Below are 24,717 nucleotides of genomic sequence, written 5' to 3'. Positions count from 1 at the left end.
CAATACATTCCTTTCTAGGGATTTCCTCAGTATGGAGACGTTATCTGTGGGTATAAGAGGTAAAATATTCATACCCTGCAACTTCTTTTCTTCCTCTGTCCTTGGTAAAAGGGTCATGTCAGATGTGTAGAGATTTGTCAAGAGTAAATATCAGATTGGCTGATGTACACTGTACTGCAGTTATTCACATCTGATGGATGGTGGTGTAGGGACAGTTAACAGCTCACATTAGGCTGGTACTGAAACTTTAATTGGTTTTCAGTTTTCCCCTTCTCTGGGTTTTCCTGTATGGCTGTGTGGTGAAAGGAAGTGGTGCCTTTTGAGACACTTGTTTAGGGTCAGGCAGAACCAGATGAGCTTCAGTCCTGCTTTCTCTGTACAGTAGTTTCTGCAGTCTGGCATGGAAGCAGACAATAAAGAAGCCAGAACTATTCTACTACTTCCTCCTTTGCAGTGCTTCATGCAGCCAGGGCAGATGCAGCAGCTGCTCAGAGACCTCCGTGCTCATAGCAGAGTGGCTCTTGTGACTGGAGAGGAAGAAATATCAGGCTGTGCCTTTATTCCCCATAGGGATGGCGCTGATTCAGAGGCTTCTGTTTAAAAATTAGAAGCTAAAGCTCAGGGGTACATAGTTCCAAAATGTAACCAAATACAGGTTGTTTTTCTTAACATAGCCACCATCAAATGCCACACGTTAGAGAATTGAGAACCAAAGTTTGAACATCCCTATCTTGGCTACTTTTAGTTTGTTGGTTTTTATTCACTTATGAGATCCCCTTTTCTGTATATATGTTTTGATTCTAAAGTCTGCAGTAGGTAGATATGTTTGAAGATGTCAACATATACTCAATTTTAACTATTAACACTTCTGTGTTAATTCTAAGACATTTTATTTGGTATTTATTTATTTTGTACCCAACTGTAATGTATCCATTTTTGAAGTGTTAGGCATAAGTACTTCAGGTATAGTTTACCTGTCCTCCTGTCCTGAAAAGTTCCCAGTGCTTTATACCTCCTCTTCTGAAAGGCATCACAAATAAATCATCATGGATTTAGAAATACAAATTTATATTTGTTTTGCAGTGTTTTTAAATGAAGAAAACAGGAGCTTAACAGTGGTGGTGGTTCTTTGACCACTTTTGCTACATTTATAATATCAAAATATTGTTAGTATTTTGGGGATATATAAGCTTTTTTCCCCTTCCTGGCATTAACTTCTGGTTGGTTCACTTGTGGATTTTTAAACATTGCTTGTTGATGTTAAAAGTATATATTTTTTTCTATTTTCTATTTATCCTGAAAGATTGGTATTTTTTATTTTCAGTCTTTCTAATTAACTGGTAACAGTCAATGCCTCTTGTTTTAAAATAGTTCATTTTTAAAGCTAGTATAGAATTATTTTTCTCTTCTTTCTACATAGAGAGGAAAAGATAGCAATCATGCGTGAAAAGCATACAGCTCTAATGAAGCCCATTGTATTTGCTTTGGAACACGTACAAAGCATCACTGCAGCTCCTGCAGAAACACCTCATGAAAAATGGTTTCAGGACAACTATGGAGATGCAATTGAAAATGCTTTGGAAAAACTTAAAAACCCTTCTAATCCTGCTAAACCTGGAAGTAGCTGGATACCATTTAAAGAGGTACTCTATCTTCAACATGCTAATACTGTAAAGAGAACTATATAAAATCTAATAACTTCTGCTGCTACATATGATAGAACTGGCTTTTTTTGTTTTTGGAATAACTAATGTACCAGTCAAAGTCTCTTCTTCCGTTTATGAGTTTGAATGTCACATTGTTTTAGGGCTACATCATGGCTGGTTGAATCTGGGAAGATTAACAAGGACAAATTTTGAGTCCTCTTTTCATAGGCAAATATTTTGGTCTCAAGCAGAAGCTGACATTGGGAATTTGTTTAAAATCATAATGTGGCCAAATTAGAGCAATGGTGCTCAAATTATAGTTTGTAGAATGACCTGCTTTGGAACTAGGCAGAGGTGCATTAGGAGGAAAGACATCCTCTGATGGATTAAGTCAACTGCAGAATTAACATTCAAGAGCTACCTCTGTACAGATAATTATCTGTTCTTCAGTACCTTCCAACCATAGATTGGCTTCATCCCTTGCAATTTGGGTAATATCCCATAAGCACATTTTTATGTCCTCTACAGGCCTTATATAAAGGATATTTCTTTACCCTCTCCACTATTAACATTCTAGCCACTGATACTATCTTCCTTTTTTAATCTTCTAGTCTGTGGTATCCTGAAAAATGACAGGAACAAGCAACTATTCTTTTCCTGTTCTTCCCATCCTCTCTCTTCAGATTTCTCCCCATCTCCCTCCCCATGAGCATAGTGAGGTCAAATTCAGGTACCGAACAAATTCCCTCTCTTGGAAGTCCAGCAGTGCTCTACTTAGCTTTAACAGCAGTACTCAGCTTCTCCAGTTCTCTTCATGTGACTTGCTTTCTACCACCTGGTCACCTTTTTCAAAAAATCTCACTTATTGCAGCCTCTCCTAGTTCCTTCAGGTACTGGTTTTGCCCTCTTAGTACTGGAAGGCTTGGGCTGCTAGATCAAGGTAGCTAGATCAAGGTTCTCTTCTGAAGCTATCTCTTTGGTGTGACTTTTATGAAGTAATGAAACTTTTATGCTCCTTCCACTAGTGCATTTGATATTTTTCTACTGGTTGAAGCTTGAATTTGGAGCTTCAGCAATTTCTACGAACTACCATCCTGCAATTGTTAGATGGTTTCATAAAAAGTCTGTCTCAGCACTATGTATAGACTGTTCAATAATGGCTGCTCTGGACCTGCCAAAACATCTTAATCACGTACTATAATATGGGGCCTTTATCTGTTAGCTGTCCCTTTGTGGCAGGATGGGGAATGACACCATCTGACTTCATCTACTTTATGCTACTGAATTCCAGCTCAAGGTCCTTGTCTGTATCATTGAGACCCAATCCTTCTCTGTCCTTTGTTGCTTAGGTCTTAAGGTGCCGTCTGCCCTTTTTCCTCTATAGGCTTCCCTCCTGTCTTGCCCTGCTTCTTTGATGTGTGGTTCGGGGTTTTTTTGTTTGTTTGTTTTTAAAGCATTGGCTTCTCAGGCAGCTTGTCCCTAGTTTTCTAGGGGAATCCTCTCTGAAGTATTTCTGCCTCTTTGGCACCTGCCTTTTTCCTCAGGAGTTCCCCCTCTGAGATACCTTTTGTCATGTCCCAGGTACTAATCTGTCAAATTATCTCATTCCCCCTTATGGAGCCTGTCAACGGTAGGCTGTGCCCCTGACCCTGTCAGAGGGCCAGCTACCTTCTGACACCTGCATACCTCCCACTTCATAGAATCATAGAATAATAGGACTGGAAGGGACCTCAAGAGGTCATCGAGTCCAGCCCCCCGCCCTCAAGGCAGGACCAAGCTCCACCTACACCATCCCTGACAGATGTCTATCTAACCTGTTCTTAAATATCTCCAGAGAGGGAGATTCCACCACCTCCCTTGGCAATTTATTCCAATATTTGACCACCCTGACAGTTAGGAATTTTTTCCTAATGTCCAATCTAAACCTCCCCTGCTGCACTTTAAGCCCATTACTCCTTGTCCTGTCCTCAGTAACCAAGAGGAACAAATTTTCTCCTTCCTCCTTGTGACACCCTTTTAGATATTTGAAAACCGCTATCATGTCCCCCCTTAATCTTCTTTTTTCCAAACTAAACAAGCCCAGTTCATGAAGCCTGGCTTCATAGGTCATGTTCTCTAGACCTTTAATCATTCTTGTCGCTCTTCTCTGTACCCTTTCCAATTTCTCCACATCTTTCTTGAAATGTGGCGCCCAGAACTGGACACAGTACTCCAACTGAGGCCTAACTAGTGCAGAGTAGAGCGGCAGAATGACTTCACGAGTTTTGCTTACAACACACCTGTTGATACAACCTAGAATCATATTTGCTTTTTTGCAACAGCATCACACTGTTGACTCATATTCAACTTGTGGTCCACTATGACCCCTAGATCCCTTTCTGCCATGCTCCTTCCTAGACAGTCGCTTCCCATCTTGTATGTATGGAACTGATTGTTCCTTCCTAAGTGGAGCACTTTGCATTTCTCTTTATTAAACCTCATCCTGTTTACCTCTGACCATTTCTCTAACTTGCTAAGGTCATTTTGAATTATGTCCCTATCCTCCAAAGAAGTCGCAACCCCACCCAGTTTGGTATCATCTGCAAACTTAATAAGTGTACTCTCTATCCCAATATCTACATCATTGATGAAGATATTGAACAGTACGGGTCCCAAAACAGACCCTTGAGGAACTCCACTTGTTATCCCTTTCCAGCAGGATTTAGAACCGTTAACAACAACTCTCTGACTACGGTTATCCAGCCAATTATGCACCCACCTTATCGTGGCCCTATCTAAGTTATATTTGCCTAGTTTATCAATAAGAATATAATGCGAGACCGTATCAAATGCCTTACTAAAGTCTAGATATATGACATCCACCGCTTCTCCCTTATCTACAAGGCTCGTTATCTTATCAAAGAAAGCTATCAGATTAGTTTGGCATGACTTGTTCTTCACAAACCCATGCTGGCTATTCCCTATCACTTTATTACCTTCCAAGTGTTTGCATAGGATTTCCTTAATTACCTGTTCCATTATCTTCCCTGGGACAGACGTTAAACTGACCGGTCTGTAGTTTCCTGGGTTGTTCTTATTCCCCTTTTTATAGATGGGCACAATATTTGCCCTTTTCCAGTCTTCTGGAATCTCCCCTGTCTGCCATGATTTTTCAAAGATCATAGCTAAAGGCTCAGATACCTCCTCTATCAGCTCCTTGAGTATCCTGGGATGCATTTCATCAGGACCTGGTGACTTGCTGACATCTAACTTTCCTAAGTGACTTTTAACTTGTTCTTTGTGTATCCTATCTTCTAAACTTACCTTCTCTCTGCTTGTATTCACTACGTTAGGCACACCTCCAGACTTCTCGGTGAAGACCGAAACAAAGAAGTCATTGAGCATCTCCGCCATTTCAAAGTTTCCTGTTACTGCTTCTCCCTCCTCACTAAGCAGTGGGCCTACCCTGTCCTTGGTCTTCCTCTTGCTTTTAATGTATTTATAAAAAGTCTTCATGCCCACAGAATCTTAAGATTTGTCTCGTGACTCCTTTTTGGTCATCTCCTATCCTGTTTTATTGCTGATGCATTGGAGCAGGGTGTTTTTAAGCTGGGTCATGTGCCTGCCTGGGTAAACTGCTTTATTTATCTCATCCAACCTAATCCCCAGGGTAGACAGCACTGTTGATGGAAGAATTCTGTCCATCTATCTGCTGCCTCTCATAGAGGTGGATTACATACAGTGACAGAAGCCCTCCCGTGAGTGTAGACAGTGTGTCTGCTGAAGCACTACAGTATTTTAAGTGTAGGCATACCAAATGAGAGGGATTGTAAATTATGTTGTTCAATTGTTAAATGCCAGAGCCAAACTGGTAATAGAACTGGATTGCTAAATGGATGCTATTTAATATATAAATTTGTTTTCTTGTTCAGTGAAACAGGAGAGAGGAAACCTGCAGATTTCTTTGCTAGCAAGTAACTCTCTAGTGCTCTGCTCTGTTCTCTTCCTTTTCCCAGAGCAGATTGAATACCAAGAATACAAGAACTGTCACCTTTAAGGGAGTTCCTTTATTGTAAATACAGTTTACTCTCAGTTAAAACCTCTTCTTTTGTTAAATAAAAACAGTGAAAATAATGTTACTGTTTTTGATACAGTTATCACCAATAATTGTAAATATTGATTAGTATGTCAATAAAATGGAAGAATGTATGGTTAAAGAAAGCAATTTTTCTTCCCCTCCAAAAAATGAAAAATCGATTTTTTTTCTTTTTTTGTAAATGTTTACCACTACCTCAGATTGACTTAGCTTTTTAACAATTTCTTTAAAAGGTTATGCTAAGTTTGCAACAGAGAGCACAGAAACGTGCTAGTTACCTCTTACGCCTTGAAGAAATTAGTCCTTGGTTGGCTGCCATGATGAACACTGAAATAGCTCTCCCTGGAGAAGTGTCCGCCAGAGACACAGTCACGATTCACAGCGTGGGCAGCACTATCACAATTCTGCCTACTAAAACTAAACCCAAAAAACTCCTTTTCCTGGGTTCAGATGGGAAAAACTATCCATATCTATTCAAAGGTAAGACCTGGACATTTCCTTAGCATTGAGAGGAAAAAAAAGTTTGCTAAAATAGTGGGCAGATGTTTTATATGTATGTTAAAGGCTTACATTCCGTCTAAATTAGAGTGTAACATATTAAAGTTGGAAAGCTGTATTGTGAACATTGTGTGCATTGTGATAAGGGCAGCCTGGCCAAAAAACCTTTCAAGCAGTTCTTAAAATTATACCTGAACCAGAGACATTGTAAGTTTTCCCATATGTAATAGTATTTATCTTCTACCAGCTTTTCATTCCACAGACACCATAAAATTCTCAGATTTACACATAAAGCTGCAGAAGAAAAGGCCTGTGGATCCTTGTGACAGTTGTAGCAGCAAATAGTCCCAACCTATTTTGATTTTCCTTCTCAGCTGAACTTTCTCTCTCAAAACTCAAGCAGTAGCAAGAAGAGAGAAATTCAGCCTGAGGCTTCACACATTTCAGTGAATGGTAGGGAAGTGCTCTACAGGGCTGACACTCCACTTGCATGCTTCGCTTCTCCCATGGACTTAGAACAGGAGCCCAAGCCAAAGGGGACTGTTCCATTAGCACATACCCCGTTGCTTAGGAACCCATTCTGGGCCTGGGTAGCTATGTAACTGTTTTAAATCTAAAATGAAATGTACACTTCAGAAATGCTACTTGGGGGGATTCATTTAAGGGGAAAGAACTTTTATAGTTTGTTATAGATGCTAAATTTTAAATAGAATACTTTCTTAAATTTTCTAATACAGGTTTAGAAGACTTGCATCTAGATGAGCGAATCATGCAGTTTTTATCAATTGTGAACACCATGTTTGCTACAATTAATCGTCAAGAGACACCACGATTTCATGCGAGGCACTATTCTGTGACACCACTGGGAACGAGATCAGGCCTAATTCAATGGGTGGATGGAGCCACTCCTTTATTTGGTCTTTACAAGCGGTGGCAGCAGCGAGAAGCTGCTTTGCAAGCACAAAAGGTTTTTAAAGTTATTAGCATTTTAAAGCTATCACCTCTGAGATGGAATATATCAAAAGTTGCTGTAAATCCTAAAGCGAATATTAAAATATTTTTCATTATTATCTGCACATGCATTCATGCTGAGTAGATCTTTATATATTCATATCTCAAGGGGTTTGATCAGATGTCAGGCAAAAGTGTGTAGTTGAATTTTGTCTTTTAGGGAGAACAACATTTATTAGGCATATTTTAATTATGCTATTCTTACATGGTACTGCTGGGGGGAGCATTTTTAGATGGGTTGACCGAAAGTTGCTCTAAATCATTTGTTTCTTTTGCCACTCTTAGCTTTTTTGTCACTTCACCTTATGTAGCTTTGGATGGAATTTTCAAAAGTGCTAAATGTTGTCCTAATCCTGCTACTACTGAATTCATTTGTAAAATTTTCATTGACTTCAGCAGAAAGTTGAGTTAAGACATAAATTTAAAGGCGGAGGGGACTACTAAATTGGAAATAGTCAAAGTGCCACAAGTCATTATCAAGAGAGAGGATTTAAATTCCAGGTTTTTTAGACTGAATTGACTTTAGGATAACTTCTCAATTCAATATTGTACTAAGAATAAATAAGCTAACATTATAATGCAATTTCTTATAGGCTCAAGATTCTTACCAGACTCCTCAAAATCCTGGAATAGTACCTAGACCCAGTGAACTTTACTACAGTAAAATTGGACCTGCTTTGAAGGCAGTTGGGCTTAGTCTAGATGTATCTCGCCGTGATTGGCCTTTGAATGTGATGAAGGCTGTTTTAGAGGAGCTTATGGAAGCAACTCCACCAAATCTTCTAGCTAAAGAACTTTGGTCGTCGTGTACTACACCTGATGAGTGGTGGAGAGTTACACAGGTAAGCTAATGTGTATATATTCTCCATTCAAAAATTGGATTTTTACTTGGATGTGGGGCATCAGGTGGTTGGGGATGCTTAAAGCAATGGTACTTTTGTAGAGATAGGTGAACAGGTACTACTGAATCATCACTTAGCATAAATGTGGGTTGGAAGAAGAAAGTGAGAGAGATTGGAAGTAAAAGCAGAGGAAATGGTGCCCTAGCAAGAGTTGGAAACCTGATTACCTATATCTTAATTTGCTTATTAATTGACACTCTTAAAGAAATGAGTAGAGCCTTGCATGGATATAAAATTTGTATCTGTATCCACATTCATATCTGCAATAATGAGCCGTGGATATTAGAGATGTAAAAGTGTAACTATTTAAACAGTTAAGCGATAAGCAGAAGTTCCAATTATACACTGGCTCCCCAGGAGCCCTGCTGACCCCACTCTCGGGGAGTCAGCTTCACTGTGCGCTCTACAGTGCAGCAAAGCTTCCCCGGGAGCAGGGCAGGCAGCCTCTGCTGGCCTTGCTCCCTGGGGAGCTGGATTCATTGCTGCAGCAAAGCCTCTGTGGGAGCAGGGCCAGCAGGGGCTACCTGCCCTGCTTCTGGGGAAGTTTTACTGTGTTACTGCAGTATAAAGCTTATATATAGGCTTTATACTGCAGAGCCCACAGCATGTGTGTGTAACTGCTAGGATTTTTAGTGGTTACATGGTTACATTTTTAGGCGACTTTTTACATTCCTAATGGATACCTGCAGATATAAAGCATATGTCTGTAAATTTGTAGGGGTCTAGATACTGATGCAGATACAAATTTTGAATTTACAAAAATGAGTTGTGGATATCCACATCTACATCTGTGGATGTGGATACTCACAGATATAAAGCAGATATCCCTAGATTTGCGGGGCTCTAGAAATGAGTGCTGTTGGTAGATGTCTTGAGGCAATTAGTAAAGGAAGAACTTGCAACTGACTGCTTTGACTTATCCTAAAAAAACCAAAATAAAATAATGAAGTGATGTTTTTAAAGAAGATTCCTGAAATCAAAACTGTCATTCTGAAATTTTCTTCAAAGTCATACGCAAGATCCACTGCAGTTATGTCCATGGTTGGCTATATAATTGGTCTTGGAGACAGACATCTGGATAATGTTCTTATCGACATGACTACAGGAGAAGTTGTACATATAGATTACAATGTTTGCTTTGAAAAAGGTAAAAAATACATATTTTTGTGTTTTATGCATTATTCAAATGTAACTTTTTCTTAATATTTAAAAATCTGAATTTTTTCTTTTGAAGGAAAAAGCCTCAGAGTACCAGAAAAAGTTCCATTCCGGATGACACACAATATTGAAACAGCACTTGGAGTAACAGGAGTAGAAGGGGTTTTCAGACTTTCTTGTGAACAGGTAGGCTGTGTGAACTTCTAGAAGTGTGAGGACTCCTCTTTGGTTGGCTGTTTTGGAAATGCTTCCTTTCTCCTTATTGCCTTTTCAGAGTTTTTTTTCCTATTATTTAAATGTGTTCGATATGAAGGAAATGAGAGTATATTATTTGGGGATGTTTTATATTTCTGTGCAACACTAAAAAAATTAAGCATACAGATATGTTTATCTCCAGATGTTGGCATGGTCACAGTGGTCCATTATTTGGCAGATTTAACTGACTTCTAAAAATTAGGCTTCCCAGAAAGTATTATGTATAGCATACTGTGTTTAAAATTTGAGATAAATGTACTGTAAGAAGCACATGCTAACCAATTAAAATTAGAAATAAGTCACATCTTTAACAGTGAGATTGGTAGTTAATTTGATGGTTAATCAAAGAAAGGGTTGGATTCTCCATCTCTTCATGTCTTCAAATAAGGACTTGAATGCCTTTCTGGAAGGGGGAAGTATTGGCCAAACATAGGTTATTGAGCACAGTACTAACACAACTATGTGAATGTGTTTGTTCACCTTCTGGCCATTAGCTCTATGAATCTATTATGTCTTATGGGGATTTATAAGATGGTTAGAGAATTTAATATCTGAGAAGCTTTTGTATTTTAATACGGGTTGTACCTCCCTTAACTGGGACTCTGTGGCCCGCAACATCCCTGGTCTGGCAGCACCACGGATGTTCCTGGACCAAAGAGCCCAGGTATAGGTAGGGATAACCAGAGGGCAGGATTTTGGCAGGGGGGCGGTGACTCAGTCAGGAGCCCTGGGCCGGGGAGGGGAGGCTAGCAGTGCAGTCGGGAGTTCTGGCCCCAATGGCTGGGCAGTAGTGTGGGGCCAGCCCTGATTGCGAAGCTCCAGGCCCCCTGGAGGCAGCCAGGTTGCTCCGTCTGAAGAGCTCTCCTTCTCCCAGTGACTGCTGGGAACTCCAGCTGCAGAGCTCTGGCCCCCATCAGCCATGGCCAACCGGGCAACAATGGAGCCCTTATGGTCAGTGGGGGGCATTGGTTCAGGATGGACCACTGTTCCTTGTTCAGCCATCCATCACTACTGTGAACAGCCTTTCTCCTGTCTCTTTGGGACCTCCCTTCAGGAAGTTGAAGGCTGCTATCAAATCCCCCCTCTTTTCTGCAGACTAAATAGACCCAACTCCCTCAGCCTCTTCTGATAGGTCATATACTCCAGCCCCCTAATCATTTTGGTTGCCCTCCGCTGGACCCTCTCCAATGCATCCACATCCTTCCTGTAATTGTGGGCCCAGAACTGGATTGCTTTAACTATTCAAATATTAATGTCTATATTGCATATAAAACAGTGTTGTTTTCTGAGGATTGCTTAACCTAACTAAACTTGTTAAAATATACAAAATGCAGGTTCTACATATTATGCGACGTGGGAGAGAGACTTTGCTTACATTGCTTGAGGCTTTTGTTTATGATCCACTTGTGGACTGGACAGCAGGAGGGGAAGCAGGTTTTGCTGGGGCTGTTTATGGTGGTGGTGGCCAGCAAGCTGAAAACAAACAGAGCAAAAGAGAGATGGAAAGAGACATCACCCGTAGCCTCTTTTCTTCAAGAGTAGCTGAGATCAAGGTGAAGTAGAGTTACTACAGTAAAATTTCACATTATACTACCAGATTAAAAATTTGTAAAATGCTGTGTCTTAAATAGAAATTCTCCACATTCTAAAGTAATTTTTGCATGTTACAAATAGTATTTGCCAAGAGCATATTTCTTACTTTATATACTCCTAGCTTTTATCGAGCTAATTCAGGCCCAAATATAGAAAGTCTCTCTGTTCAGGAAGGTTACTTACACATATGCTTAACTTTTAAGCACATAAAGGTTAAGTGTGTGCTAAAGTAATTTCTTGCATTGGGGCCACAGGTTAAAATCTGAAGCCTAGAGACATTGATCAGAATATTGTCTAGCTTCTGAGAGTGGAGGAAATCTGTACCTATGGATTACAGCTGAGCAGCAGCACAGAAATAAAATACTTCCTTTGTGGCATGTTCCTGCCTCTATCCTTTTGAGTAAGTATCACATCTAGTGTTCTAATTTTTAATTTGATTTATAGGTAAACTGGTTTAAGAACAGAGATGAAATGCTGGTTGTGCTTCCGAAGTTGGACAGCAGTTTAGAAGAGTATTTAAGCTTGCAAGAACAGTTGACGGACGTTGAAAAATTGCAGGGCAAATTAGTAGAAGAAATAGAATTTCTAGAAGGAGCAGAAGGAGTGGAACACCCATCTCATACGTTGCAGCACAGGTATAGAAAGAACAACTTCTGCAGTGCTTTTTTATGAGGATCTTAAAGCTTTGTTTAATATTGCACTGTTAGCACATTACAGCTTTTTATGAATTACATATTATGTATACATTGGTTAATTTTATGACAGTTACTGCATACCAGAGATTGACAGCGGTGAGAAACTTATTCTCACAATGCAAATACAATTTACATAAGTATTTAATATATTAGTTCAGTGGTTTTCAATTTTTTTTTTCCTCGTGACCCAATTGAAGAAAATTGTTGATGCACGTGACCAACATAATTTGACTACAGTGTGGGCTCCGGATGAGGATGAGAGCTGTGGGAGGTAGAAGGGGGGACCGGCTTTGGGGGAATCCAGGGCTGGGGCAAGAGGAGCTTATCTTAAGCAGCTCCCAGTTAACAGTGCAGCAGAGGTGCTAAGGCAGGCTTCCTGCCTCTGCTGGCACCGTAGATCATATTGCACCCCAGAAGCAACCCAGAAACCGGTTTCTAACCAGTGGGAGTGCGAAGCTAGTGCTCCCCCGCAACCTAGCAGTCGGGCCTGCTGCTAGCCACTTCTGGGAAATTGCCTGCCTTAGCACCCCCACTGGTCACCAGATACTCCTGCAGCAACGAGATCCAGTGCCTGACATTCCATAACCCCGTACTGGCTCACAACCAGTAGTTTGAAAACCACTGAATTCGTTTTAAATTTTTATAAAATGTGATATGTAAAACTTACAAAATAAATGTTCAAATCAATTGAGTTAATACTGCTTTGATCAGTTGAGTTACAAATTTCTCATATGGCAGTTAATGGATTCTTGACTTCTATAACTCAGGTATTCTGAACACACCCAACTGCAATCACAGCAAAGAGCTGTTCAGGAAGCAATCCAAGTGAAGCTGAATGAATTTGAGCAGTGGATAACACATTATCAAGCTGCTTTTAATAACTTGGAGGCAACTCAACTTGCAAGTCTTCTTCAAGAAATTAGCACCCAAATGGATCTTGGTATGAAATAAATAGCTTTGTATCCTTCTCTGGGTATTTTTAGCTATGAAAAAAAAATTTAGTGGTATTTTAAACCAAATGTTTTCTTAAGAAATTACTTAAGTTTGTTTTCTTCTATGAGACTTGACTATTGTAATATGCTGGATTTATACATATGAAGATACGATTTAAAATTATGGTCATATTACATCTTTGATCATCAATATTTACAGGAAAATAGTTACATTTTAATCTCTTTTTTTGAAAGGTCCCCCAAGTTATGTACCAGCAACAGCCTTTCTGCAGAATGCTGGCCAGGCACATTTGATCAGTCAGTGTGAGCAGTTAGAGGGAGAGGTTGGTGCTCTTCTTCAGCAGAGGCGATCTGTTTTACGTGGCTGTCTTGAACAGTTGCATAACTATGCAACAGTAGCTCTTCAGTATCCAAAAGCTGTGTTTCAGAAACACAGAATTGAACAATGGAAGACGTGGATGGAAGAACTCATCCGTAACATGACAATAGAACGTTGTCAGGATCTCTATGGGAAGTAAGTTGGCAGGACAGTGGCTTTCCCTAATAATTTAATCCTTGCTACATACAAGATACCTTTATTTTAAGCAGGAAATGTAAAATGCCAAAGTTTTGTTTTATATTAAAATGCCATAGACTTTCCAAGGATGCTTTCTTTTTAAGGTGCTATTATAGAATTTTAAAAAGATAATACAGAACATTTTTCAAGTGTGGTATGTCATCTTTATCTATGTAGTGATAAAACAGAACTATAAATATTGTTACTTTATTTTGTGATTAATGACTATGCACAACTTGAGGAAAGTGACCATTATAATTTAAAACAAAACTCCACCATACCCCCAAGCAGAGTTTTGATCATGAAAAAGAAAGGTTAGAGACTCCTTGGGGTACACTAGGGACTTTGGCATTGCTATCAAATACTACAATGGTGGGTGGTAGAAAAACACTGAAGCAGAGTAAACTGATATTTTAGCCTGGTCAGTGGTTTTTAACATAAATAGTACTTCTGAAATTAGGAGGCTTCTTTTTTGTCCACTAATTGATCATAAGAATAGACTTTTAATGTCAATGCTGGATTATAATCCATAGGCAGAAAGGTAGGATGATCACTAAAGGTGCGTCTACACCAGGGGTGGCCAACCCATTTAAAAGAGGGAGCCAAAACAGTGGCAGAAAAAATGTGAAGAGCTGCACCAGAACTGTCAAGCGCAAAAAAAAAAAAAAAAGGCTGCCATCTTGGGCACCATTTTTTAAAACCCTGCAGCTCCAACCCAGTAAGCACAGGGGAGCCATTTGGGGGGGGGGGGGGGGTGGAGCACACAGGAGTGGCTTTGCAAGCCACACTTTTGGGGGGCAAGAGCCGCATGCGGCTTGCGAACTGCGGGTTAGCCATTGCTGGTCTACACAGAAAATCTGTTTTGAAATAAATTCAAAATAATGGACAGCTTATTCTGACTTCTGTAAACCTCATGACACAAGGAATAATGCCTATTCCGAAATAGCACATCCACATTAGGGAAGCCTGCCTTGGATTGATTTTGAGGCTTCCCTGTAGTGTAGATGTGCTATTCGAAATAAACTATTTTGGAGTATTTCTTCTGGAATAGCTTATTTCAAAATAAGCGTGCAATATAGACGTACCCTAATTTAGCACCCAAATGGATCTTGGTATGAAATAAATAGCTTTGTATCAATGCTGCTTTAAATTTATTGCCAACTCATTCCCTAAAAAAGTTTGAAAGGTGACACTTGAAGAAGGAAGGCTTTTTTTCTTTTGAGTTATAAGAAGTATGGAGTATATTGGTCTAGCAAATGCATCTACTGCTTTAGATGTTTTGGAAACAAAGGCTCAAATTCTGGCTAATGAAGGGAAAGTGAACTAAACTCTCTACCTCAATAAAAGGAGATGCATTCAAACAGTGCTTTTTTTTGTAAGAGAAAAGGTGCTGGTACTAAAGGCTCAAACTTGTTGAGCAAAAAAAGAAAAAGAAAACTTGTTGAACACAAAAACAGGGTTAATTTGCATTTGTATCCTGACTTATATCAACTCTCATGATGTCTTTTTGTGCCCAACAATAGGATAAAAAATGTTACTTGAGCCAAGCAGTTATAGTATAAGCTGACTAAACAATTAAAACTTTCTGAAAAGGGGGGGAAATTGTGACTTTTTTACCATTTTTTTTTTTTACCAAGACAAGGTGTGCACAAATGCTATCCATGCACTATTGTACTTGATGCCAGAAGCCATTGAATTAGTTATCAATCCATAATTGGACAGAAGAACCAAAGTAGGGTATCTATCCTCTACTTTTTTCACAACTAGAATTTGGCTTAAAATGTTTCATGACGCAGTTCCTGTTTAAACATGGAGTAGTATTCCTAGAGCATGGAACACAACATGTTAGAGCTTCATAAAGGAGAGGTTGGCATTTTGCTTTTGTTTTACAGGTATGAAATGCAGTATGCTCCTCAGCCGCCTCCCACTGTATGTCAATTCATAACTGCTACAGAAATGACTCTTCAGAGATACGCAGCAGATATAAATAGCAGACTAATCAGACAGGTGGAGCGCTTGAAACAAGAAGCAGTTACTGTGCCAGTGTGTGAGGAACAGTTAAAAGAAATTGAACGTTGCATTAAAGTTTTCCTTCATGAAAATGGAGAGGAGGGGTCATTGAGCCTAGCAAGTGTTATAATCTCTGCTCTTTGCACCCTTACAAGGTAAGCTATCTGTTATTACATATACTATAGGTAGTTGATGATGTGGTCCCTGGATAGGCTGTCCAGGCCTGTCTCTCCCCCTTCCCCCCCTTCTTTTTGTGATGGGGTCTTTGTAGTGATGCAACCTCTATGTCTCTGGGTTACAGCCCCCTGACTACCAATTGTGACTAATTCAGGAGATCTAGCTGGGGTTAGATACTGTATGGTTTCCCTTCTGGGATCCTGTGACTGTATGTGTGTAGTGATGCAGAAACAGCTGATTTAAAGAGAGAGCAGGATGTATTTTCCCCCAAAGATATGTCAAATAAGAAACCCACATGCATATTTTCTTCCCTGACCTTTAACCTCTTTTTCCATAGCTCAGATTAATCTGGCTTATTCCCCTTCTCTGAAATGAGTGAAACAGTCTATCCTCTAGCAGCTTTTCTCACCAGTCCCTGAGTATCTGTTACTGTCAGCCCTTTCATTGTCATATCCTGACCAGCCTTTCCGACCACTTCTCCCCTGCTTTTTGGCCAGAAGCATCTTTTAAGCTGGTCAGCATTTTCTGATCTTTTAGGTTCTCCTTTGCTCCCAGTTTAAACCTTTGGAAGGGTAAAAAAACATCTTAGCTTGGATGATGCTCCACACTTGATGGTCCATTCACTTGTTACCTTAATGCCCTTGCAGCTGTCTGCGTAAGAGGCTGTCTTATCTGTGTGATTGTTTTACCTTTCTTACCTGGCTCCTCAACAACCCTTTTTTGGCCTCCTTTGATTTCACACTATGTATTTAGGCAGGCAACAATACACAATTTCTGGGAAACAAGGTACCAGTCACGCAAAATACATAAGAAATGGAAACAACATTTTCCCAGTTCATCACAGATAACTTTATATTCATTTTTAGCCAAAAAAAGTATTTTTTTACACTTGAGATATTGATGTTAGTAAGAAAAATACATTAAATTTAGATTAAATGGTATTAGAAATCTAAATTACCATGGTTCCTAGAATATAGTATAAAATGTTTGCTTTTTTAAGATGGTCTGTTCATTCCATGATTTTATGGCTAGTTTATCAAAAGCACAATAAACTTAATATGTATTAGCACATATGCTTTTACTTGTCTAACAAAAATATTGCTTTGTTTAGACGTAATCTAATGATGGAAGGTGCTGCATCTAGTGCTGGAGAGCAACTGGTTGATCTGACTTCAAGGGATGGAGCCTGGTTCTTGGAGGAGCTGTGTAGCATGAGTGGGAATGTTACATGCCTTGTGCAGTTATTGAAGCAATGTCATCTGGTCCCACAGGACTTAGACATTCCTAACCCAATTGAAGCATCAGAAGCAGTTCACTTAGCTAATGGAGTTTACATCTCACTTCAGGTGAAGTGTACTTTAAGGCCACTGTTTTATTAATTCAGTGAAGCCATATAATTCATGTTGTGTTTCAGAAATTCTTCTGCAAAAGTATTTGTAGTTATTTTACATTTTCACAAGAACTCTTTTATCGGGATTTAGTCTTAAATATCCCATTTATTCCCCGACTTTCAACCTTTTATGCTTACTATCTTTACTTAATAGTTAAATGACTAAAATTATTAATGCAACCCAGAGGGTTTTTTTAAGTTACTATTTATTAATAGTAATAAGACTTAGAAGATAAAGATAGTAACAAATTAGTCAAAACTTTGCCTTGCTATTATTTCTTAATATTCCATAACCCTATCACTGGGAATCAAAAAAAGGTTTTCAAATAATGTTTAAAATTTCTCATTTCTGTTTATTTCTAGCTACGTGTCCCCCTCTCTGCACCCAAAAAACCTCAAGCTATTTGAAACACCCTAAAGGAATACTTTACAGGCCTCAGTTCCCAGATTTGAGAGAGGAAAATGACCTATCTTAATTTTAACTACAGAAGAGTGCTCATTCATATAAAGTTTTGGCTTTTAAGGGCAACTCTGAATTGTATGGACCAATTACTTGCTCTACCAGCCATGCATTTGACACTGACTGGTTTCACTGTTACGTTTTTAAGGATTTTCATGCTCCCAGGTCACTTTTCAAAAGCACTCTTTACCCACCTTTCTAAAGGGCTTTGAGAGTCTTTGAAGAAAGGTACTAAGTAAATGCAAAACATTAACCTGTGTTTTGGATGCATGCATTATCTATATGGCCATATTTCCTTTTGAGTTGTTGGATGAGACTTGTTGAGTAGCTTACTAAAGTAAGCTAGTTAACTTTGTGTGTGTGTGTGTGTGTCTTGTTTTGGGCATGAAGGGCACCAGCTGATACCTTGCACAGCCTGCTTTAGCCCTCTGATGCATTCTATTTATGGAAAATAGTTCTCAAAATGAAGTCTCTGCACCACCACTCATCCGCACAGCACTCACGTTTAATCCTTGCAGATCTGGTTGGTCATATGGTGCTAGAACTCTTCATTTCTGTTGCTAAATAACAGCCAGAGAAGCTAAAACTACTTGAAAGGTTTTCTAATTATTTTTTTCATATAAAATTGCTATATGCTACAATGTGGTGGTTCACTCTTCAGTCAGAGACTAGGTAATCTGAATAAGTCATGACAAGGTGGGAAACAAGATGCTTTCCGTAAGATATTAACTTCACTACTTAATGTTTTAAAACTATTTGGTCTATGTAAAATGCCATTGTTTTAAGTTTAAAACAGCTACGCTCAAAGTTAAGGGCTTTGTATTCTCAATTTATACGATAAATTATTTGAAGCAAATTTCTGATCCTTTTGCTAGCCAGTGATCTGTTGTCTTCAAATAACTTTTTCTGTAGGTGGCATAATAACAAAATAAATAAGACATTGTGTGTGTTCAGCTTCCTGAAGGGAGGTTCCAAAGAGGATAAAGAAAGGCTGTTCACAGTAGTGATGTATGGCAGAACAAGGAGCAATGGTCTCAAGTTACAGTGGGAGAGGGATAGGTTGGCTATTAGGAAAAACTATTTCACTAGAAGGGTGGTAAAGCACTGGAATGGGTTACCTAGGGAGGTGGTGGAATCTCCATCCCTAGAGGTGTTTAAGTCTCGGCTTGACAATGCCCTGGCTGGGTTGACTTAGTTGGGATTGGTCCTCCTGGCTTGAGCAGGGGGCTGGACTTGATGACCTCCTGAGGTCTCTTCCAGCTCTATGATTCTGTGACACCTAAAAAGGGAAGAAGCCTATTTTTTTTTCTTATTCTTGCATACTTCTGACAGGAACTGAACTCAAACTTCAGGCAGATAATTTTTCCAGAAGCTCTTAGATGTTTAATGAAAGGAGAATACACTTTAGAAAGTATGCTTCATGAATTGGACAGTCTTATTGAACAAACAACTGATGGAGTCCCTTTGCAAACACTGGTTGAATCTCTTCAAGCCTATTTAAGAAATGCAGCTATGGGGCTAGAAGAAGAAACACATACTCATTGCATTGATGTTGCAAGGTAAATAGATTTGTGTGTGTGTCCTTTAGTTCAACTTCAGTATGTATTGTCATATTCTAACCCACAGTGTCCAATTCTCGGTTTGTCTTCGATTTGCTTTGTTGGCTTTTAGTTACAATGTTTCACCTAACAACATATTTAACCAAACATGTCAATGGATAATGCTTAGTTTTAATAGTAAAATGAGTCTAAATGTGAGATTCTGAAAACCGTTTATATTTTTGTCAGCATAAATTAGACTTAAATGCATTTGGTGTTTTGAGTATTTCCCGGAGTTTATAGGCAACCCAATGCCAATTTTTTAGTCACATATTTTTGTTAAAGATTTTAAAAAACAAAGCTTAGGAAGATATTTTAAAAAACAAAGCTTAAGAGAGGTGAGATTTCAGGAGAGGAAGATTCTTTAAAATCTGAGAAGATTATGAACTAAAGTGAGGAATTCATGATTTTTGCAGTTCCTGCAGCAGATCACAATTTGAATAAGTTTTCTGCACAAGACTTCTTGGTCAATAGGCTCACCAGTGGTCATATATTTTGATACCAAAAATACATTTTAACCGCCTCAACTTTTTTGTAGACTACTTCATGCTCAGTATGGTGAACTAATTCAGCCAAGAAATGGTTCAGTTGATGAAACTCCAAAAATGTCAGCTGGCCAGATGCTTCTGGTTGCATTTGATGGAATGTTTGCCCAAGTAGAAACTGCATTTGGCTTGTTAATTGAAAAGGTATGGTTTTACTTTTATAAATGTCTTGCACCTCAATGATATTTTCAAAACAAGAAAATAACCCTTTCTTTACTTTCATTCAGTTAAACAAGATGGAGGTACCTGTCGCTTGGCGTAAGATCGACATAATCAGGGAAGCCCGGAGCACTCAAGTTAATTTTTTTGATGATGATGATAATCGACAAGTTTTAGAGGAGATTTTCTTTTTAAAGAGACTACAGACAATTAAAGAATTTTTCAGACTCTGTGGTACATTTTCTAAAACTTTGTCAGGTAAATATGCATTAATGTAAAAGAAACCATTTTCATTTCATAGCAATATGAAACCTCCCTGCTCTCCACCTCTTTACAGGTGATATGAGTACAGAATGGGACTAATCTTTACTTTTGTAATTTAATAGATTTTAGATATCAAAGTCTAGAAAATAAATGTAAAGTCTGTCATGTAATAACATTGCTGTCTATGCAGAAAAGAAATGACATTTTTTAGGTATATGAAATGGTTACATGAATTATTGTTTCTTTTAAAGGAGCAAGTTCACTTGAAGATCAGAACACAGTAAATGGACCTGTTCAAATTGTCAATGTGAAAGCCCTTTATAGAAATTCTTGTTTTAGTGAAGACCAAATGGCCAAACCTATAAAGGCATTTACAGCAGACTTTGTGAGACAACTTTTAATTGGCCTTCCAAATCAAGCCTTGGGGCTTACTCTGTGCAGTTTCATCAGTGCTTTGGGAGTGGATATCATTGCTCAAGTAGAGGCTAAGGACTTTGGAGCTGAAAGCAAAGTTTCTGTGGATGACCTGTGTAAGAAAGCTGTAGAACACAATATCCAAATTGGCAAGTTCTCTCAGTTGGTCATGAACAGGGCAACCGTATTGGCCAGTTCATATGACACAGCATGGAAGAAACATGATTTAGTGCGCAGACTTGAAACCAGTATTTCTTCTTGCAAAACTAGCCTTCAGAGGGTGCAGCTACATATTGCCATGTTTCAGGTAAAGCCATATATAAACTCTTCCTAAAATTATTCATCTAAAATATGCTTCAGTTCTGTTATGCAGGCACATAAAATGCATATTGCTTTTGGAATATATAATGAATGTTGGTGGTTTGTAGACTTAATTTAGTTTTCAGTTTTTAAATTTTATTTTATACACAGATGTGGAAGAATAGTGTAGTGTGTTTGATAGCTTTTGGAGCTAGCTACTCACAGTGGTACAAATGTGACCATTTATAATATAAGTTTTGAAAGTAACCAAACTGGATTTATTAAATTATGATACAAATTTATTCTTAAGTATCCTGGATTACCAAGCAGATACAAGTGTATGGTGCAGGTAATTTGGTAATTGTCAGCCCTCTCTCTTCACTATGGTGGTCCTCAGCCAATCCACAGCTTGGACCTTCTCCTCCAAATATAGGGGTAAGAGAAGGCTGTAAAGGAGGGGATTCGACTTCCTGCCATACCACCATTCCCTCACCCCTGTCATTTCCACTCCTTTAAAAGATGCCTCCTTTAAATCCTTAACTAATCTATTTTATTTTATCACTGTATCTCTTCCCAACAGAGTACCTGCACTGGAAATCCATCCCACATTAACATGAATTGTAACAACATAATCTAATTCCCGTTTCATGTTTGCCCAACTAAGCCTCTTCCCACAATCTCACACCAAACCAGCTGTGGGGAAGGCAGAAAAAAAGTCCATTTGTCCAATCTGGTGGTGAGGAAAAATTCCTTTCCACTGCCTCAAGAAATGAAGAACTAGTGCAGTGCCCACAGTTTTTAAAAAACCCACATCCCTCATTGATATATGTATATCAATCTAATCCTCAGTGTAGAGAGTGCTACATTGACAGAGAGCCATCACCTCTTGGGCAGGTGATTCTGGGCTGATGAGAAGAGGTCTCCCCTCAGCATAGTAGCATCTTCACTAAGCTGCTAAAGCAGCACAGCTGTAATGCTGGTTGTGAAGACAAGCCCATAATGATTCCTGCTATATTTAGTTGAATATAGTATTGTGATAGGTCTTCCTTTTGGAATGTTTTGTATGGCTTAGAAAAGTGTGGATTTTTTTTATTTTAAATGTAAATAATGTGTTGTTGTTAAAAATAAGTAACAAAATGTTAATTGTCTATGAAACCATTTAACATCTTCTCAAATATTCTGTTTCTGTTAACTTGTGGTGGTTAAACACCAAGTATAAAGTGTAATCCATTTTCCTTTAGATTGAAAGTACCTCTATAAATATTTTCTGAAGGGTTAACAATTAATAAATAGTTATTCAACTTAGTCCAACAGGTCTAAGAGATGTCCATGTGTAGACATCTATAACAGAGATGTAATAGAGATGTCAATGTGTAGACAATTACTGTATACAATTAACCGATTAAGCCTGGGCTTGTCAGTTAATCTTGTCAACTATCTGCATTCTCTCTTACCCTTTGCTGCCTCTTAAAAACTGGTTCCCCACGAGCACTGAATCCACATATCCCACCAACCCCGCTCTGCTGTCTCTGATAAAGAGGTATCAGTGAAGAGGGTGAAGGGGACAGGCAGGAGCTAATAAGTGCATGGGGCCAGCTTTCAAGCTGTGTTTCTGCTCATGCTGGCTCTGCCGACTCCCCCGTCCTCCCCTTTCTGGGGGAGCTGCCTTAAAAACTGGTTCCCCTCAGCACCGGCTCTATGGTGCCTCCTCTGCCCCTTCCGCCCACGCTGCTGCCTCTCTGAGGCAGAAGCGCATTGAGGCGGGGCAGGGGAGGCTACCACGAAGCAGCCTCTGTCTGTGGTGAGTCTAAGCTTCCCACGGACAGAGGCTGCTCTGGCAGCCCACAGAGCAGCCTCTGTCCATGGCAAGCCTGGTCCTGCCGCAGATATAGGCTGCTCCACGGCAGCCTCCCCTGTCCATGGGAGAGGTTCAAGTTCCCCGCAAACAGGGGCCACTTTTGTGGAGCAGCCTCTGTCTGTGGGAAGCTTGGACCCCCTGTGGACAGGGGCTGCTGCCTCTGATATAGGGTGGCAAGTGGAGCTAGTTTGTGTGGGGGAGCTGGTTTTTAAACTGACCCCCCTTGCAGACCAGTTCTGCCTGCCACTAAGGATGTTAAGGAGCGGTTATTTGGCTATTTGTGTAGTCAATACAATTTGTATTGACTACGTGATTAGTTGATAAGGGGAGCCACTCTGCATAGCCCAACGGTGGTAGCTCCTGGAGCCAGCGCAAGCCAGGACCAAGCAGTTGGCTCATGCTGGCTCCGGACCACTGCAGCTCTGCATTTTAAATGCGGCGGCTAGAGCTGGCTGTGAGCAGGGGCCGCTCCAGCAGCTGCCTCCCATACTCTGCCCCGATGAAGGCGCAGTGGTGGGGGCAGGCAGCACTGCTGCGGGGAACTGGCTTTTAAGCCAGCTCTCCACAGCACTGGCTCCTGTTTCTTTACCCATTGCTGCCTCTCATATAGAGGGGGGGAAGCAAGTACTTGACTACTCACTTACATCCCTATTTGCCACCCCATGCTGCTACCTCTTATAAAGAGGCAGCAGCATGAGGTGTCGGGGCTCGCTGGCTCCAGGCCCTGCACCAGGGACTGTCGAATAGTCATGTAACTGCTAAAATTTGATGTGGTTACACAACTATTCAGTTACATGCTATTTAACATTCCTAGCCAGAATGTCATTTAAATACATGAATTTTATAAGTGCTATCTGTATACCTTGTACTGATGTTTATAGCCATTTTGCCTGCTGCTTATATCTGTAACATATATTCTTTTTATTGTTTAGCCCTTTATAAGTATACCCTTGATATAAAAAGTAACCATGTTAGAATTTCTTATAAAAGTTTAACATTTTTGAAAAAATTATATAAACTACAATAAAAAATATTTTTCAAAAAAAGTGGCAGCATGAAGATCTTCTTATCAGTCGCCCACAAGCCATGTCGATTACTCCACCCCGTTCTGCAATATTAGCCAGCATGAAAAAGAAACTTCATACACTGAGCCAGATTGAAACTTCAATTGCAACAGTTCAGGTACTTGCTTTCTTTGGGGAGAAGTGTTTTTGCAGCATGCATAAATCGGAATTCCTTCTCATTGTACTAATGCAGTCCACCCTTTACAAAAGTGTCCACTTCTTGTACATTATGATTCTGGATATCAGCCAGGGTGAACTAACACCCTTTACCTGGCCTTTTTAGTCTGTGTTGCCTTTCCCTGCCCCACCTTTTGTGCGGTGTTATATTATTTCATCCCTCTGCCTCAGCAGTCACAGCATTCTGTGGTTGAGATGGCGGGAAATTTTCTGCATAACTAAATACCCAGGTATGCAAAGCACCCTTCTCCTGACGGCTGAGATACACTTTCAAGAGGAAAGATAGTCCCATGGGTTGAGTGGTTGAGAAAAAAATCAGCCTTTATGTGTGTTGCAATTTTTTGGTTTCTCCTCATTTTCTCAATATAGGAGAAGTTAGCAGCACTCGAAGCCAGCATTGAGCAGCGTTTGAAATGGGCAGGAGGTGCCAATCCTGCATTGGCACCGGTCCTACAAGATTTTGATGCCACTATTGCTGAAAGAAGAAACCTTGTCCTAAAGGAAAGTCAAAGAGCAAGTCAGGTACTCTAGCCAGTGGTTTTCAAGCTTTTTTTTCTCAGCAGTCCAGTTGAAGAAAATTATTGATGCCCAAGAGCCAACATAAGTGTGAGCTCCAGGGTGGGGCTGGGAATGAAGGGTTTGGGGTGCAGAAGGAGTCTCAGGGCTGGGACAGGGGACTGGGGCACCAGGTTGATTACAGGCTTATCTCCAGGAACAGGCAGCAGAGCTGTGGGATTCTAAGGCTGGCTTCCCGCTTGTCCTGGCACTGTAGGCCATGTAGTACCCCAGAAGCAGCCAGTAGTTTGGCTGAGTTCTAGGCAGAGGTGCTCAAGCAGCTTTGTGCACTGCTCTCATACACTTGCATCCTCTCCAGCTCCCATTGGCCGGGAACCAGCCAATCTGAGTGTGGAGCAGGTGCTCAGGGGAGGGCTGTGCATGGAGCCCAGTGTCCCTCTGCT

General features: G+C 39.9%; 1 protein-coding gene across 2 annotated transcripts in view; it reads left to right on the top strand.

Annotated features, from left to right (window-relative positions):
• Positions 1-24,717, top strand: part of SMG1 (SMG1 nonsense mediated mRNA decay associated PI3K related kinase) — a 145,136-nt gene that overhangs the window by 109,825 nt on the left and 10,594 nt on the right. For both annotated transcript variants that reach the window (XM_075899384.2, XM_075899383.2), the window contains exons 39-56: positions 1,421-1,643; positions 5,955-6,201; positions 6,957-7,186; positions 7,824-8,072; positions 9,141-9,279; positions 9,367-9,476; positions 10,880-11,098; positions 11,583-11,773; positions 12,601-12,773; positions 13,021-13,300; positions 15,235-15,507; positions 16,641-16,875; positions 18,712-18,938; positions 19,516-19,666; positions 19,750-19,939; positions 20,197-20,666; positions 23,565-23,699; positions 24,128-24,280. In XM_075899384.2, the coding sequence (XP_075755499.1) occupies positions 1,421-1,643; positions 5,955-6,201; positions 6,957-7,186; positions 7,824-8,072; positions 9,141-9,279; positions 9,367-9,476; positions 10,880-11,098; positions 11,583-11,773; positions 12,601-12,773; positions 13,021-13,300; positions 15,235-15,507; positions 16,641-16,875; positions 18,712-18,938; positions 19,516-19,666; positions 19,750-19,939; positions 20,197-20,666; positions 23,565-23,699; positions 24,128-24,280 (3,895 nt within the window). The remainder of the gene's footprint in view (positions 1-1,420; positions 1,644-5,954; positions 6,202-6,956; positions 7,187-7,823; positions 8,073-9,140; positions 9,280-9,366; positions 9,477-10,879; positions 11,099-11,582; positions 11,774-12,600; positions 12,774-13,020; positions 13,301-15,234; positions 15,508-16,640; positions 16,876-18,711; positions 18,939-19,515; positions 19,667-19,749; positions 19,940-20,196; positions 20,667-23,564; positions 23,700-24,127; positions 24,281-24,717) is intronic.

Source organism: Pelodiscus sinensis, chromosome 15, assembly GCF_052426305.1.
Source record: "Pelodiscus sinensis isolate ZL-2025 chromosome 15, ASM5242630v1, whole genome shotgun sequence".
Lineage (NCBI taxonomy): Eukaryota > Metazoa > Chordata > Testudines > Trionychidae > Pelodiscus > Pelodiscus sinensis.
The sequence above is the reverse complement of the archived record's forward strand: the minus strand, read 5'-3'. Positions and strand labels throughout refer to the sequence as shown.